The 17221-nt window shown below is 42.1% G+C and overlaps 1 protein-coding gene across 2 annotated transcripts in view; it reads right to left on the reverse strand.

Moving 5' to 3' along the window:
- LOC129816638 (tyrosine-protein phosphatase non-receptor type 4-like) overlaps window positions 1-17221 on the reverse strand; it is a 111968-nt gene that overhangs the window by 79422 nt on the left and 15325 nt on the right. For both annotated transcript variants that reach the window (XM_055871368.1, XM_055871370.1), the window contains exon 2: window positions 1369-1523. In XM_055871368.1, coding sequence (XP_055727343.1) covers window positions 1369-1506 — 138 coding nt within the window. In that variant the 5' untranslated portion in view covers window positions 1507-1523. The remainder of the gene's footprint in view (window positions 1-1368; window positions 1524-17221) is intronic.

Here is a 17221-nt window from a genome sequence, read left to right on the forward strand (position 1 = left end):
TTAGGCTATAAGCACGAATGTTCCATTAGCGGACAACAACACTATCAAAAGTGACCACAAATGCAATTATGCATGTAATGTTTTAATTATAAAAGGAGCATTTTTTGTGAAAATGATCTTCCCCAAACTTGAAACTTACCCGCTGCTTATGTATGCCAGTTAGGCTCTACACCCTTTGTAAAGCGGATTAATTTGCTTCATTTTAAGTTATTTGGTAACTTTAGTTGTGATACCAACCTTATTAAAACATATAGGCATATGGGCTAGGATACATGAGGTGTGATTCGAACAAGTCGCAAAAAAAGGCATTGTTTCTTATGCTGGGCATCATTCACAAGTGATAATATATAATTCACAAGTGACAGGCTAATATCGTCACCCATCAGACATTTCTTGATTTAATCTTGTCTTTACATATACTAAATAATATATGTGTGACATTTGTTTTGATTTAGAATGGACCATAATCATGCACCTGTCTCAAAACAGGGTCAGCTAGAAAAAAAAATACATGTCATCTATGCACTTAAATAGCGAATGGAGGACGCTTTTCCCCGTGGTTTATTTTCATGCCAGCCAGGTAGGCTATACTCCTGTTGTAAATACAAGCAATGTGCTTCATGTTAGGAAAGTTGAGAAATAAATATAGGCCTAGCCTATAGAAAGCTGATGGGATCCTCCTCTTTTTATCAGTGGCAATCACTCGGTTTTCTCCCGCAATTGCATAGCCTATAGAACTGTTGCGCAACATGAGCTCATGGGCTCTCATTTGCATTGATGTCAGAGTGATAAGAGGGACAATAGAGTGCTGAGTTTCTGGATAAAAGCATCTAGGTCTTTATCTAGGTTTCTTCCTGGTTTTGGCCTTTCTAGGGAGTTGTTCCTAGCCACCGTGCTTCTACACCTGCATTGCTTGCCGTTTGGTGTTTTAGGCTGGGTTTCTGTACAGCAATTTGCGACACCAGCTGATGTAAGAAGGGCTTTATAAATACATTTGATTGATTGATGATTGAGTACCAGGCAGTTAGCACGTTTGGTAGGCTACTAATGATCAGCAGCAGCATCAGAGCTTGGAGAAGCCTAATTACCGTGACTAAACGGTCATGTGGAATTTGACTGCCTTCGTGACTTGTGACCGCAAGTGTGGCGGTAATACGGTAACCGCAACAGTCCTACTACTCAAGACATTTCAGCTTTTCATTTTTTATTAATTTGTAAACATTAGAAAAAACATAATTCCACTTTGACATTATGGGGTATTGCGTTCAGGCTGTAGCATAACAACATGTGGGAAAAGTAAAGGGGTGTGAATACTTTGACAGCACTGTACATTAACATGAACATACTAGAGTTTATTGTGATACTTACATTAACTTTGAAGGCTTGGACAGTGTTGTCCAAGAGAAGTATGTTGCAGCCCACCTCAGTGTGCTGCCTGTCGCGTGCCAGCTCTGATGCCCGGACATTGTAAGATCTGCCAGCAGGCAACTGGAAGCGTGCGGTCATTACGGTCCAACCAGGGTCTGCAACACAGAAAGGAAGCTGACCGTGACAACCTGGCCAATGGACAGATCGCTGTAGAGATGATATGTCAAATCTTTTCAAGTCAAGCCAGTCTGGCAACACTCATACAGAATGACGGTTCTGAAATGTATTCTTCTGGAAATAAAACATTTACAGGAGTTAGAAGGCCCATTGCAGTCCAAAACATGATTTTTCTGTGTTTTTATATGTATTTCTACACTGAGGTGGGAATAACACAAGGCAGTAAATTAGTTAAAAGACCAATAAGAAAGAAAATGCCAAAACTTTCTGCCAATAGCAGCTAGTTTTCAGTTTTCCCTTCCCAACTCAGGCCACTTCCGGACACTCCTAGCAAAATTCATGCAATAAAATTGCTCTTTGCAAAGAAGCTATTTTTATTTTGACCCTTTTAATTGAAAACAAATCACAGTAAAGTACTTACATTGCTAGCCAGAAATGATTTGATATTGAGATAAAAATGGCATCATTGGACCTTTTAAATGGCAGAAAGCTGTAGGTCAGAATCAAATCAAATGTTATTCGTCACATGCTCCGAATACAACAGGTGAAATACAACCGTACAGTGAAATGCTTAGGGTCTGTAGTTCAACTGAGATGCAGTGCCTTAGACCGCTGCACCACTCAGGAGCCAAATTAACAGGTGTACCTTGTTAAAAATTCATTTGTGGAATTTCTTTCCTTCTTAATGCATTTGAGCCAATCAGTTGTGTTGTGACAAGGTAGGGGTGGTATACAGAAGAGAGCCCTATTTGGTACAAGAGCAAGTCCATATTATGGCAAGAACAGCTCAGATAAGCAAAGAGAAACAAAAGTCCATCATTACTTTAAGACATGAAGGTCAGTCAATCCGGGAACATTTCAACAGTTCAAGAACTTTGAAAGTTTCTTCAAGTGTAGTCGCAAAAACTATCAAGCACTATGATGAAACCGGCTCTCATGAGGCCAGCCACAGGAAAGGAAGACCGAGAGTTACCTCTGCTGCAGAGGATAAGTTCATTTGAAAACTGCAGCCCAAATAAATGTCTCAGAGTTCAAGTAACAGACACATCTCAACATCAACTGTTCAGAGGAGACTGCGTGAATCAGGCCTTCATGGTAGAATTGCTGCAAAGAAACCACTACTAAAGGACACCAATAGAAAGAGACTTTCTTGGGCCAAGAAACACGAGCAATGGAAATTAGACTATTGGAAATCTGTCCTTATTGGTTCCTACCGCCATGTCTTTGTGAGACGCAGAGTAGGTGAACAGATGATCTCCACATGTGTGGTTCCCACCGTGAAGCATGGAGGAGGAGTTGTGATGGTGCTTTGCTGGTGACACTGATGTATTTAAAATTCAAGGCACACTAAACCAGCATGGCTACCACAGCATTCTGCAGCGATACGCCATCCCATCTGGTTTGCGCTTAGTGGGATCATCATTTGTTTTTCAACAAGACAATGCCCTAAAACACCTCCAGGCTGTTTAAGGGCTATTTGACCAAGAAGGAGAGTGATGGAATGCTGCATCAGATGACCTGGCCTCCACAATCACCCAACCTCAACCCAATTGAGATGGTTTGGGATGAGTTGGACCACAGAGTGAAGGAAAAGCAGCCAACAAGTGCACATCATATGTGGGAACTACTTCAGGACTGTTGGAAAAGCATTCCAGGTGAAGCAGGTTGAGAGAATGCCAAGAGTGTGCAAAGCTGTCATCAAGGCAAAGGGTGGCTATTTGAAGAATTTAAAATATAAAATGCATTTTGATTTGTTTAACACTTTTTTGGTTACTACATGATTCCATATGTGTTATTTTATAGTTTTGATGTCTTCACTACTATTCTACAACGTAGAAAATAGTAAAAATAAAGAAAAACCCTTGAATAAGTAGGTGTGTCCAAACTTTTGACTGGTACTGTATATTCGCTTGCACTTGTTAATATTTATCTAGAATCCGCTAGTAATTTGTTAGCGTTTGTTAACATTATTTGCATGTATTTTTATCTTTAGAAAGAAATAACGCCTTGTGTGTGCACTGCCGGTGACACGTATACCCCGGTATGGTACAGGAACGGTAATTCAATCTGGATAATGGCCAATCCTACTATACAGTACTATTGACATCAGCACTCAGCTAACAAACTTGCACATCCAGAAGGGGCAACAAGTGCTCCATCTAACAAGAATAAAAAATAAAAAAAATGGGGAGTACAGACAAACCTACATGCTGACTGGGGAGAACATAATTCCATGTTAACTCCCTGATTGAATCCTCACACACACACACTGCATTGGTTGGTAAAGCCCTGTCTTCACAGCATCACCCCTCTAGGGATCGGCTACATAACCTAAGCTATGGAGGTCACGCCCCTTCAGTTTAAACCTGATGGATCCATATGGAAGGCTTTCTGTGCCTTTCTGAAGAGTTATCACAAAACATCACAGGCCTCGCCAATGATGAACGGCAGAAGATGGCCTGTGTGTGCAGAAGTGCTGAGTTGAACAGAGGCATAGCAGGGGACCCCAGGGACTAATTCCAGCGTGCTGTGCAGAGTCACAGCAGTACTTATTCCATGAACACACACAGCCTTCTACCCTGCTGTACTTAGTAATTCTGGTAATGTAAACTCTCACACAAAGAGGAACAAGTAAGCCAACTCGCCCATATTAAGAGCACATTGTCCATTCGTCCTACTACACGGAGGTGTCTTTAGCCTGTCATAGGGAGGTTCTGAGAATTGTACACAAGTACACGAGACAGGCTACAGTACTTGGAAAAAGATTAGTGACTTAAGAAAGGCCTTGGGGATGACTTATTACGGCTCACGAGTCACGCATATTGTATGGAAAGAGCAGCATGTTATATGCTACATATTGTATGGAAAGAGCAGTATGTGATATGCTACATATTGTATGGAAAGAGCAGTATGTGATATGCTACATATTGTATGGAAAGAGCAGTATGTGATATGCTACATATTGTATGGAAAGAGCAGTATGTGATATGCTGAATATTGTATGGAAAGAGCAGTATGTGATATGCTACATATTGTATGGAAAGAGCAGTATGTGATATGCTACATATTGTATGGAAAGAGCAGCATGTGATATGCTACATATTGTATGGAAAGAGCAGTATGTGATATGCTACATATTGTATGGAAAGAGCAGTATGTGATATGCTACATATTGTATGGAAAGAGCAGCATGTGATATGCTACATATTGTATGGAAAGAGCAGCATGTGATATGCTACATATTGTATGGAAAGAGCAGCATGTGATATGCTACATATTGTATGGAAAGAGCAGTATGTGATATGCTACATATTGTATGGAAAGAGCAGCATGTGATATGCTACATATTGTATGGAAAGAGCAGCATGTGATATAATACATATTGTATGGAAAGAGCAGTGTGATATGCTACATATTGTATGGAAAGAGCAGCATGTGATATGCTACATATTGTATGGAAAGAGCAGCATGTGATATGCTACATATTGTATGGAAAGAGCAGCATGTGATATGCTACATATTGTATGGAAAGAGCAGTGTGATATGCTACATATTGTATGGAAAGAGCAGCATGTGATATGCTACATATTGTATGGAAAGAGCAGCATGTGATATGCTACATATTGTATGGAAAGAGCAGCATGTGATATGCTACATATTGTATGGAAAGAGCAGCATGTGATATGCTACATATTGTATGGAAAGAGCAGCATGTGATATGCTACATATTGTATGGAAAGAGCAGTATATGCTAGATATTGTATGGAAAGAGCAGTATGTGATATGCTAGATATTGTATGGAAAGAGCAGCATGTGATATGCTACATATTGTATGGAAAGAGCAGTATGTGATATGCTACATATTGTATGGAAAGAGCAGTATGTGATATGCTACATATTGTATGGAAAGAGCAGTATGTGATATGCTACATATTGTATGGAAAGAGCAGCATGTGATATGCTACATATTGTATGGAAAGAGCAGCATGTGATATGCTACATATTGTATGGAAAGAGCAGTATGTGATATGCTACATATTGTATGGAAAGAGCAGCATGTGATATGCTACATATTGTATGGAAAGAGCAGTATGTGATATGATACATATTGTATGGAAAGAGTAGTATGGGATATGATACATATTGTATGGAAAGAGTAGTATGGGATATGATACATATTGTATGGAAAGAGCAGTATGTGATATGATACATATTGTATGGAAAGAGCAGTATGTGATATGATACATATTGTATGGAAAGAGTAGTATGGGATATGATACATATTGTATGGAAAGAGTAGTATGGGATATGATACATATGTACATAATAATATGGGCTCAGGTGGCGAAGGTCAAGTCATGCATCCTCCAAAACATGACCGCCAAACCACGCTTTGTAACACCCGCCCACAACTCAGAAGTCAGCCGGAGCAATGTGTCAGAGGAAACATCGTTCACCTGACAACCGAGGTCAGCCTGCAGGCGCCCTGCCCGCCATAAGGAATCGCTAGAGCGCGATGAGACAAGTAAAGCACCCCCGGCCAAACCCTCCCCTAACCCAGACGACGCTGGGCCAATTGTGTGCCACCCTATGGGACTCCCGATCACAGCCAGTTGTCATACAGCCCGGGATCGAAACCGGGTCTGTAGTGACGCCTCTAGCACTGCAATGCAGTGTCTTAGACCGCTTCGCCACTCGGGAGGCCCAAATGGTTTCATTTATAAATCTAAAGCTGTGTGTGCGTGTACTATGATGCTGTTCACTGATGCTCAACATGTGAGGCGCCACAGCTGAGGCTTGTCCCAATGAGAGGAGGACAAAGCAAAGCCCAGTGAGTTAGCGCTCCGTCAGGCAACAGGAGGCTGGCCGCTCAGGCCTCTGCTCCTCTCCTCTCTCTCCCGGCAGGAAGAACGCTCCGGAAGCATACTTCCATTATTGCTTACTCCAGTAAGCAAAGCTTCCAAACACTGGGCCTGGGCTCCCGTGTGTGTAGCAGGCCTCTTGACCCCAGTGCTCCCCTCACCGGTAGGCTCCTCCGGTGCACTCGGCTTATTACAAACACAGACAGCCCAGCAGCCTTTCTGTCTCCCATCTCCTATCCTCCCCCCTACATACCAGTCCTTCCCCCTCACCCCTCTGCCTCTCTACTGTCAACAGGATATTAGAAAAGCCCAGAAGAATCTCAGGAGATCTCTCTTTCCTGCTCCAGTAAGGTGCTGTAGTGCAGTTTACACTGGCCACAGAGAAACATATCAAATACAGATTTAGAGACTAGAGCGTCTTCATCATCTTCATGTGAGCTGATAGGGAAAGACGGCTGGTGAGCGCTGCCAACAGAGCCCTGCATATATATTTTTTAAGTAGCTAGCTTTCACGAGGCACCTAATTGGCAAAGCACATGGATCAGAAGCAGTGAGTCAATCGTCAGACAGCAGCTACAGTAGAAAAGGAGGAGTCACTATGGGGAATCCCCGCTGAGATCCACCCAGGTCGACAGCTAGCGTGTGACAATTCAGGCACAACAATACAACTAAGAACAGAGAAGCTTGTTTAAGGAAACAAAAACAGGAGAGACAACCGTCCCTAGCTCGATCAGTAGAAGAAAAAGCAACACTACAGGTTTGCTGTACTAGTATCTAGGACAGCACATATAATGGAAAGAACACACAGACAAGAGAGGGAAGAAAGAATGGTTACTTTTTAAGAGGGTGTGTTTAGGGGTTGTGGGTAGCTCAAATACCCCGACACCGGTGCCCCCGCACATTGACTTTGTACCCCCTGTATATAGCTACACTATTGTTATTTACTGCTGCTCTTTAATTATTTAAGGAGGGGTTTCTTAAAACTGCATTGTTGGTTAAGGGCTTGTAAGTAAGCATTTCACTGTACGGTTGTATTTCACCTGTTGTATTCGGAGCATGTGACGAATAACATTTGATTTGATTCTGACCTACAGCTTTCTGCCATTTAAAAGGTCCAATGATGCCATTTTTATCTCAATATCAAATCATTTCTGGCTAGCAATGTAAGTACTTTACTGTGATTTGTTTTCAATTAAAAGGGTCAAAATAAAAATAGCTTCTTTGCAAAGAGCAATTTTATTGCATGAATTTTGCTAGGAGTGTCCGGAAGTGGCCTGAGTTGGGAGGGGAAAACTGAAAACTAGCTGCTATTGGCAGAAAGTTTTGGCATTTTCTTTCTTATTGGTCTTTTAACTAATTTACTGCCTTGTGTTATTCCCACCTCAGTGTAGAAATACATATAAAAACACAGAAAAATCATGTTTTGGACTGCAATGGGCCTTCTAACTCCTGTAAATGTTTTATTTCCAGAAGAATACATTTCAGAACCGTCATTCTGTATGAGTGTTGCCAGACTGGCTTGACTTGAAAAGATTTGACATATCATTTCTACAGCGACCATGCAGTGTCTGTAGGGCAGCAATGCCTCTGTCTCTGTAAAGACAGCCTCCATGTCCTAACTCTACTGCAAACTTTCCTGGACTAGGCTGACACACTCTTCCCCTGCAAATCCAATGCATGATCACTGACTGATGTATCTCACACAATGTCTGTCCAATACATATGTTAGGCTTATTCTGTAGGCTGGTGTAAGCACCATTCATCACCAGCTGCACCAAACATTGGAGATCACCGTTACGCTTCATTTAATTTGAGCAAAGAGATGGGTTAGATAAAAAGACTGAGCATACAAGCTGAAGAATGTGGTGAAGAATGACACAACACAAACTCCAAGTCATAGCCATATTTATGATGAAGGTAAGCAATTTGTTTCCTGCTCATTATTTTTGAGGACATTCGCTGTTGCACTATTGACCTTGAACATTTTGAACCACCATCATCACATACCATATTGAACAGAAACAAAAATATCTAAGTGGTGTCTACTGAAGACCTGTCTAAACTGTTTCATTCATCTATGAGAATAAGGTCAATGAAGAGACAATGACAGATCATAAATCTACAATAAATCAATTTCTTATTTACAGCACTAGTCAAACGTTTGGACACACCTACTCATTCAAGTGTTTTTCTTTATTTTTACAGTTTTCTACATTGTAGAATAATAGTGAAGACATCAACAATATGAAATAACATACATGGAATCATGTAGTAAACAAAAAAAGTGTTAAACAAATCAAAATATATTTTAAAATGTGAGATTCTTCAAATAGCCACCCTTTGCATTCTCTCAACCAACTTCATGAGGTAGTCACCTGGAATGCATTTCAACAAACAGGTGTGACTTTTTAAAAATTCATTTGTGGAATTTCTTTCTTTCATAATGCATTTCAGTCAATCAGTTGTGTTGTGACAAGGTAGGGGTGTTATACAGAAGATAGCCCTATTTGGTAAAAGACCTCGTCCATATTGTGGCAAGAACAACTCAAATAAGCAAAGAGAAACGACAATCAATCATTACTTTAAGGCATGAAAGTCAGTCAATCCAGAACATTTCAAGAACTTTGAAAGTTTCTTCAAATGCAGTCGCAAAAACCATCAAGCACTATGATGAAATTGTCTCTCATGAGCACCACCACAGGAAAGGAAGACCCAGAGTTACCTCTGCTGCAGAGGATACGTTCATTAGAGTTACCAGCCTCAGAAACTGCAGCCCAAATAAATGCTTCATAGTTCAAGTAACAGACACATCTCAACATCAGCTGTTCAGAGGAGACTGCATAAATCAGTCCTTCATGGTTGAATTGCTGCAAAGAAACCACTACTAAAGGACACCAATAAGAAAAATATACTTGCTTGGGCCAAGAAACACAAGCAATGGACATAAGACCGGTAGAAATCAGTCCTTTGTCCTGATGATTTTTGGTTCCAACTGCCTTTGTGAGACACAGAGTAGGTGAACGGATGATCTCTGCATGTGTGGTTCCAACCGTGAAGCATGGAGGAGGTGGCGTGATGGTGCTTTGCTGGTGACAGTGTCTGTGATTTATTTAGAATTCAAGGCACACTAAACCAGCATGGCTACCACAGCATTCTGCAGCGATGCGTCATCCCATCTGGTTTGCGCTTAGTGGGATTATCATTTGTTTTTCAACAGGACAATGACCATATGCTTTATTTCATAGTTTGATGTCTTCACTATTGTCCTACAATATAGAAAATAGTAAAAATAAAGAAAAACTCTTGAATGAGTAGGTGTGTCCAAACTTTTGACTGGTATTGTAAATCAAAATCAAATCATTTTGGGTCGCACACATTTAGCAGATGTTATTGCGGGTGTAGAGAAATGCTTGTGTTCCTAGCTCCAACAGTGCAGTAATATCTAACAATACATGCAAATCTAAAAAGTTAAATAATGCTATTCAGAAATATTAGCAATGTCAGAGCACGGACTATAAATACACTGCTCAAAAAAATAAAGGGAACACTTAAACAACACAATGTAACTCCAAGTCAATCACACTTCTGTGAAATCAAACTGTCCACTTAGGAAGCAACACTGATTGACAATAAATTTCACATGCTGTTGTGCAAATGGAATAGACAAAAGGTGGAAATTATAGGCAATTATCAAGACACCCCCCAAAACAGGAGTGATTCTGCAGGTGGTGACCACAGACCGCTTCTCAGTTCCTATGCTTCCTGGCTGATGTTTTGGTCACTTTTGAATGCTGGCGGTGCTCTCACTCTAGTGGTACCATGAGACGGAGTCTACAACCCACACAAGTGGCTCAGGTAGTGCAGTTCATCCAGGATTGCACATCAATGCGAGCTGTAGCAAAAAGGTTTGCTGTGTCTGTCAGCGTAGTGTCCAGAGCATGGAGGTGCTACCAGGAGACAGGCCAGTACATCAGGAGACGTGGAGGAGGCCGTAGGAGGGCAACAACCCAGCAGCAGGACCGCTACCTCCGCCTTTGTGCAAGGAGGTGCACTGCCAGAGCCCTGCAAAATGACCTCCAGCAGGCCACAAATGTGCATGTAAGCACAAAGCACAACCCACACCCGTGGACGTCGGGCCCTCATACCACCCTCATGGAGTCTGTTTCTGTTTTTTTGAGCAGACACATGCACATTTGTGGCCTGCTGGAGGTCATTTTGCAGGGCTCTGGCAGTGCACCTCCTTGCACAAAGGCGGAGGTAGCGGTCCTGCTGCTGGGTTGTTGCCCTCCTACGTCCTCCTCCACGTCTCCTGATGTACTGGCCTGTCTCCTGGTAGCGCCTGCATGCTCTGGACACTACGCTGACAGACACAGCAAACCTTTTTGCCACAGTTCGCATTGATGTGCCATCCTGGATGAACTGCACTACCTGAGCCACTTGTGTGGGTTGTAGACTCCGTCTCATGCTACCACTAGAGTGAGAGCACCGCCAGCATTCAAAAGTGACCAAAACATCAGCCAGGAAGCATAGGAACTGAGAAGTGGTCTGTGGTCACCACCTGCAGAATCACTCCTGTTTTGGGGGGTGTCTTGCAAATTGCCTATAATTTCCACCTTTTGTCTATTCCATTTGCACAACAGCATGTGAAATTTATTGTCAATCAGTGTTGCTTCTTAAGTGGACAGTTTGATTTCACAGAAGTGTGATTGACTTGGAGTTACATTGTGTTGTTTAAGTGTTCCCTTTATTTTTTTGAGCAGTGTATATATCTATAGGATGGGATGAAGTCATTATGAACAGTATATGGATAGAATATGTAGTTTATATATATATATATATATATATATATATATATATATATATATATATATATATATATATATATATATATATATATAGGATAGTATATGTACAGCAATAGCTAAATATGATAGGCCTTGACTAGAATACAGTACATACAAAGAGGGTAAAACAGTATGTGAAAATTAGTGACCAGTGTTCCATGATTTTGTATACTGAATAAACATGTAAAGGGATGGTCCCATTTTTCATGAGCTGAAATAAGAGATCCCAGATATGTTCCAAACGCACAAAAGGCTTATTTTTCAAAAATGTTGGGAATATTTTTTTTTTTTACATCCCTGTTCGTGAGCATTTCTCCTTTGCTAAAATAATCCAGCCATCTGACAGGTGTGGCATATAAAGAAGCTGATTAAACAGCATGATATTACACAGGTGCACCTTGTGCTGGGGACAATTAAAGGAGTCACTACAGATCAGTGTTCATTGTGGTGCCATTCATCCTACGTCATCATCTCATGCTTCACCATAATAACGCAAGGTCAGCCCCACGTCACAAGGACTTGTACACAATTCCTGGAACCTGAAAATGCCCCAGTTCTTCCATGGCCTGCATACTGCCTAGACAATCCACCCATTTAGCATATTTGGGATGCTCTGGATTGACGTTTACGACAGCGTGTTCCAGTTCCGGACAATATCCAGCAACTTCGCATAGAAGAAGAGCACGACAACATTCTCCAGGCCACAGTCGACAGCCATGTGAAGGAGATGTGTCGCGCTGCATAAGGCAAATGGTGGTCACACCGGATACTGACTGGTTTTCTGATCCACGCCCCTACCTTTTTTATGGTATCTGTATTCCCAGTCATGTGAAATCCATAGATTAGGGCCTAATGAAATTATTTCAATTGACTGATTTCCTTATATGAACTGTAACTCAGTAAAATCTTTGTTCGGGTACTGGGTGGAGAACAGCTAGTGGTGACGGTTTAACAGTCTATTTAACAGTGTGATGGCTCCCAGAGAGCAAGTACTATTTGTCCCGGACAGCCATCATCTCAGACCCTCAAAAAATATATACATTTCATACAATACCATAAATAGCACTTTTTGAGTTGTGTTGTGCTCTTCCAGTCTCCCATCTCTCGTCCATCCCCTCTTTTCCCCCTTCTCTTTTCCTGCTCCTACTGCGGGGAAATGTTTTGTGTGTATGCCCTTTTCTCTTTCAGCCTCCACTCTGCCTGTCACTCTCGAGCAAGGCCATTATGCAAATTGCAATAATCAACTCCTCGGAGAAACCATTCATTCTCTCAAGGCCATTCATAGCTGAGTGGCCAGCGGCCCACAGGGGGTGGAGGCTGGGGGATAGTGTTGGGGGGTGGGGTGCAGTTTACAACCGAGGGTTTCTCACAAGAGAGAGTTTCAGTCCTTTCTAAGAACATCAAGTTAAACGTATTCTGAGCACACAAACAGTGCTCAAAGGTCAGCTAGATGAGACGAGCAGAGCGGAGGCCATAGACGCGGTAAAGGAGTCAATGGAACAACAGATTGAATGTGCACCAACAAATCTGATCTAAAAAAAGGGGATATCCGTCAAATCCGTCATGATGTATTGTAACAGGTCCACAATGTGGTTACTTAAGTCTGATTTGGATAAATGTGGATGTTTTAGCTGCATAACATGTAGAAGTTGTCCCTTTTCAGGTTTAGAAGAAGTGACTGGTAAATGGTAACTCCCGCTCGTATAAGCTGGTAGCATAGCTAACTCCCGCTCGTATAAACTGGTTAGCATAGCTAACTCCCGCTCGTATAAACTGGTTAGCATAGCTAGCATACAGAACTCAGTGGTGGTAGTCAAAGTTGTTTTTAACTGTAATGCAGTTGATTGGTAACGATGACAAGAACATGTATTGGGGTTGACATCCATACAAGCATTACACTCCGATTTTTACCTCAACATAGTGTGAAATACACATTAACAATAGCCGAAATGTAGGGTAATTTAGCTCGGGGGCAATGAGGAGACTCGGTTTCTTTCCCCCATGAGTTTCCAAGGTATTTCCATTAGTGATGTACCGATATGACATTTTTGGCCGATACCAATATCCAATATTTTCCTTGCCAAAAAAAACTATACCGATAACCAATATTTTACAATTTAGCGGCGTTTTAAGCATCCTAGTACAGTTAAATAGTTAACACACACGGACGCAGCGGTCTAAGGCACTGCATCTCAGTGCAAGAGGTGTCACTACAGTCCCTGGTTCGAATCCAGGCTGTATCACATTCCGGCCGTGATGAAAACATAATCAAAACCTATTTCTTTCACTTACTTGCTGTGCTGTTTTGTTGTTAATTTGTTCAGGATTTCTATGGAAAGCCATTTGGGTCTTTGCGTGTCAAAAAAGATGTGTGTCAAATAACTCTATTTGACTAATCAGGACTGAATATGACTGCACGTCTCATAATAATTTAACGAGTTCATTTTTGTTGTTGTAGTTATTACACATTGATTACACTATCACTTGCATTTCATATGTCACAACGATTCATCAATACGTATGCTATGATGCTTGTAAAGTTGTCGAGCGCACCTACAGCGCTGGCCATGAAAAAAAGCTAGCTAGCTTATGGATGCAAATAATGTTCTTCCCCAAAAACATAGCAAAACGACATAATTTAGGTGTCATCTAAAATATCCCTAATTTATAAGACAGTTCTTATTTGATTAATGGTGGTTGGACCCATCTATGTGAAGCTCGCCACAATATTGGACTTTGCCGTTAGCCTTCAAAATAAAACTAGAGCATAATTCTACTATTTGTATTAATTAGCATTTTATTTTATTTTATATTTACTTAACTAGGCAAGTCAGTTAAGAATAAATTCTTATATTCAATGACGGCCTAGGAACAGTGGGTTAACTGCCTTGTTCAGGGGTAGAACGACAGATTTTTTACCTTGTCAGCTCGGGGATTCGATCTTGCTACCTTTCGGTTACTAGTCCAATGCTCTAACCACTAGGCTACCTGCCGCCCCAATGACATACTTTTTTTTTGAAGGCACACCGCAAATTCCACTATTGTGCCTAATCCTTATTGTGGCTAGCTTCACAACACATAACCAGGTCCGGTCGAAAATGACTGCAGTTTCAACTGGTCATTGTTTTCAGGTTGTATAGGTGCTAGCTAGGTACCAAGCTAAAGCTTGCTACCCCAGAAGTTGCGGTCGAGCAAATTATGCTATATTACCAACGCAGTATAGTAAACATCGTTCGTGGCCGGTGTTTGCTTGTTTGCAGACTTTTTTGTTCAGCTTTGACAGTGCTACTGTATCTTTTTTGACACGCAAAGACCCAAATGGTGTTCCATAGTATGTTTGTCGTGAAGCTAATAGCGGTGACGCTATTACTGTGTAATTCCGGTAGGGCAACATCTGAAAAATAGCGTACTTGGTAGTGTGCCCTGGTGCTCGACCAGTCGGCGAAAGCCCACATCACCCACGACAGAGAACAGTTGATTGTCAAGGGCAATGAATTCCATTATATAGGCTTTAATGGATTTCGCCTTTGAGTTGTCTCGCTGAAATTTTCTTACTCTTTCAAATGACTACTCGACTTGTTGACTGCTCGATCCACACAGCAGACATTGTGGGCCAGGTTAGGAATGCTGTGTTGCACGTGTAGCGCAAAATTTTACGTGGTGTCCTTACGTCATGTACCTACGTAATATAGGTATGCAAGGTAGCTTTGACATCGGTTTTTAACATCGGGCCCATACCGATGTTGGACATTTTTAGCTAATAATCGTCCGATTCCGATATGTTCACCGATATATCGTGCATCCCTAATTTCAATTGTTTTGGTCGAGTTCGATTGACCTCTTTACAGCATCTATATGGTTGGACTGGCCTTGTGTGTCGCACTGCCCGCCCCCCCACCCAACCCCTCGGCCACCCCAACTGTGCTTCTGTAAAGCTAATGTATGAACTGTGCAGATGTGGAAGCCTGAGAACGCTGGGCATGTCAAAGAGCTACATCATCTTGTAACTAAATAAGGTTGAGGATGTAGCTGTGAAGCCTTTGCCCCTTTACATTGATGTTTGGTACAGTTGGAGCATCAATATCCCCTGATCTTATAAGGGTGCTGAAATAATGTTAACCTCGGGAAGCCTTTGAATATCTCAGCTGAGAGACAGTGAGTAACAGCAGACTTATTTCCTCAACGTTAAGTATTATGACGTCTGTGCCCCCAGAAGGCCTGTGTCCTCATGAGGTCTCATGACATGACGACTTTCGGCTCTGTCACGACATATAAACTGGTACACATATAGCCCTAGGCTACAAACCTAATAATACAGCATATTGGTCAATTCAAAAAAACATTATGATTCAGTCATTAAAACCATCCTAAAGCGATGCATGTTTAACATTTGATCAGTCATCCAGTACAATGCTGTGAGAGCGGGAACTGGTTACACAACATCATTCAAGAGGCTTGGGTTGAAAACAAGAGACCCTCTCTTTCCCATTGCACTAGACTCATGACTTTCAGAAAAAAAAAACAGAAATATACATTTGATTAAAGCAGCACATTCCCCAGATTTTGTTCTGCTTACGTTAGCAGGTTTAAATGTTAGGGGGCCGTGTTCTGATCACGCAGCAAATTTCTTCCTGCATCCACCTTGACCTTGCACCTTCCTGTGTGGCAGCAGTCGCGGAGGGGAAGCCAGGTGTGTCATTGAGGGGGCCCCCTGCTGCTCCTGCGACCCACTTATGGCCAACGATGGAGCCAACTAGAGGCATCATACCTGCCCTGATGGGAAACTAACGGCCGGGCAGATTACAGTCGGCTATCTCCGGAGGGGAATCAATATGCAGGGGGAACCAGTTAAGGAGTTTCAGGGAGATTGATAGGCTGTAAGTGAATCAGCCTCTGTTCATTAGAAGAGCTGTAGAAAATGCCCTAGAGCTGCTCAAGCTCAGGCTGCTGGGGATTGCTAATAGTCTGGGAGGAAGTTAGCCCTTGTGAATTCTTTACGACTAGTTTCCGATGCATCTCATAGACTTGGACACAAAAACTTCCTCTGTGGGCTCTGTGTGACTTCCAAGTTTTAAAATGGAGAGGATCCTGGTGCAGTGTGGGTAGAGTGAATTACAGACACACACAAGTGACCCTCTGTTCTTCAGGCTGTGTTGCTAAGAACACTGCCACGGCATGTGTCAGGCCGTCTGTCTGCCAAGGCATGTGTCAGGCCGTCTGTCTGCCAAGGCATGTGTCAGGCCGTCTGTCTGCCAAGGCATGTGTCAGGCCGTCTGTCTGCCAAGGCATGTGTCAGGCCGTCTGTCTGTCAAGGCATGTGTCAGGCCGTCTGTCTGTCAAGGCATGTGTCAGGCATGTGTCAGATTTCTTAGAATCACACTGGAGTGGTCAGGCGTGGTGGAGATTCTGGAGAAGGGAAACTCCTATTATATAGGAAAACTGACATTTGAATTGTGCATAATCCTCTTCAGACAAGGGCTTTATCATCACATCCAGATGTGACCATTAGCTTTTAATTCCAGATGAACAACACTCTGCTCAGTCTTCCTGCTAATCATGCTCTGACCCATGGAGAGGGAAGAAGAGGGGAAATTAAAAATGGCGTCAGTGTGGAAACCCCTCCCTCTCTCTCGGTATCTGAAAGAGGAAACGAGGAGTCATCTGAGAAACCACATAGGCCTACTTTATCTGTTTCCATTCTAACTGGCATGAGCCTTTTTCTGCCTCGCAACATTCACTCACACAAGCTGCTTATAGAAGGCATAAAAATTCATTGCCAGTTGCGTAAATAATCACCTTGGAGAGGTTTAGTGACTTTGACGAGGGTGTCACACTGAAAACACTGTGTGTGTGTTTAACTATCTTTGTGGGTAACAGAAGTCCTCACAAGGATAGTAAAACAAGGGGGATATTTTGCTGGTCTGCACAGGGAAAAATAATATTTTAGGTTTAGGGTTATGATTAAGGTTA

This window comes from Salvelinus fontinalis, chromosome 19, assembly GCF_029448725.1.
Source record: "Salvelinus fontinalis isolate EN_2023a chromosome 19, ASM2944872v1, whole genome shotgun sequence".
Taxonomy (NCBI): Eukaryota; Metazoa; Chordata; class Actinopteri; order Salmoniformes; family Salmonidae; genus Salvelinus; species Salvelinus fontinalis.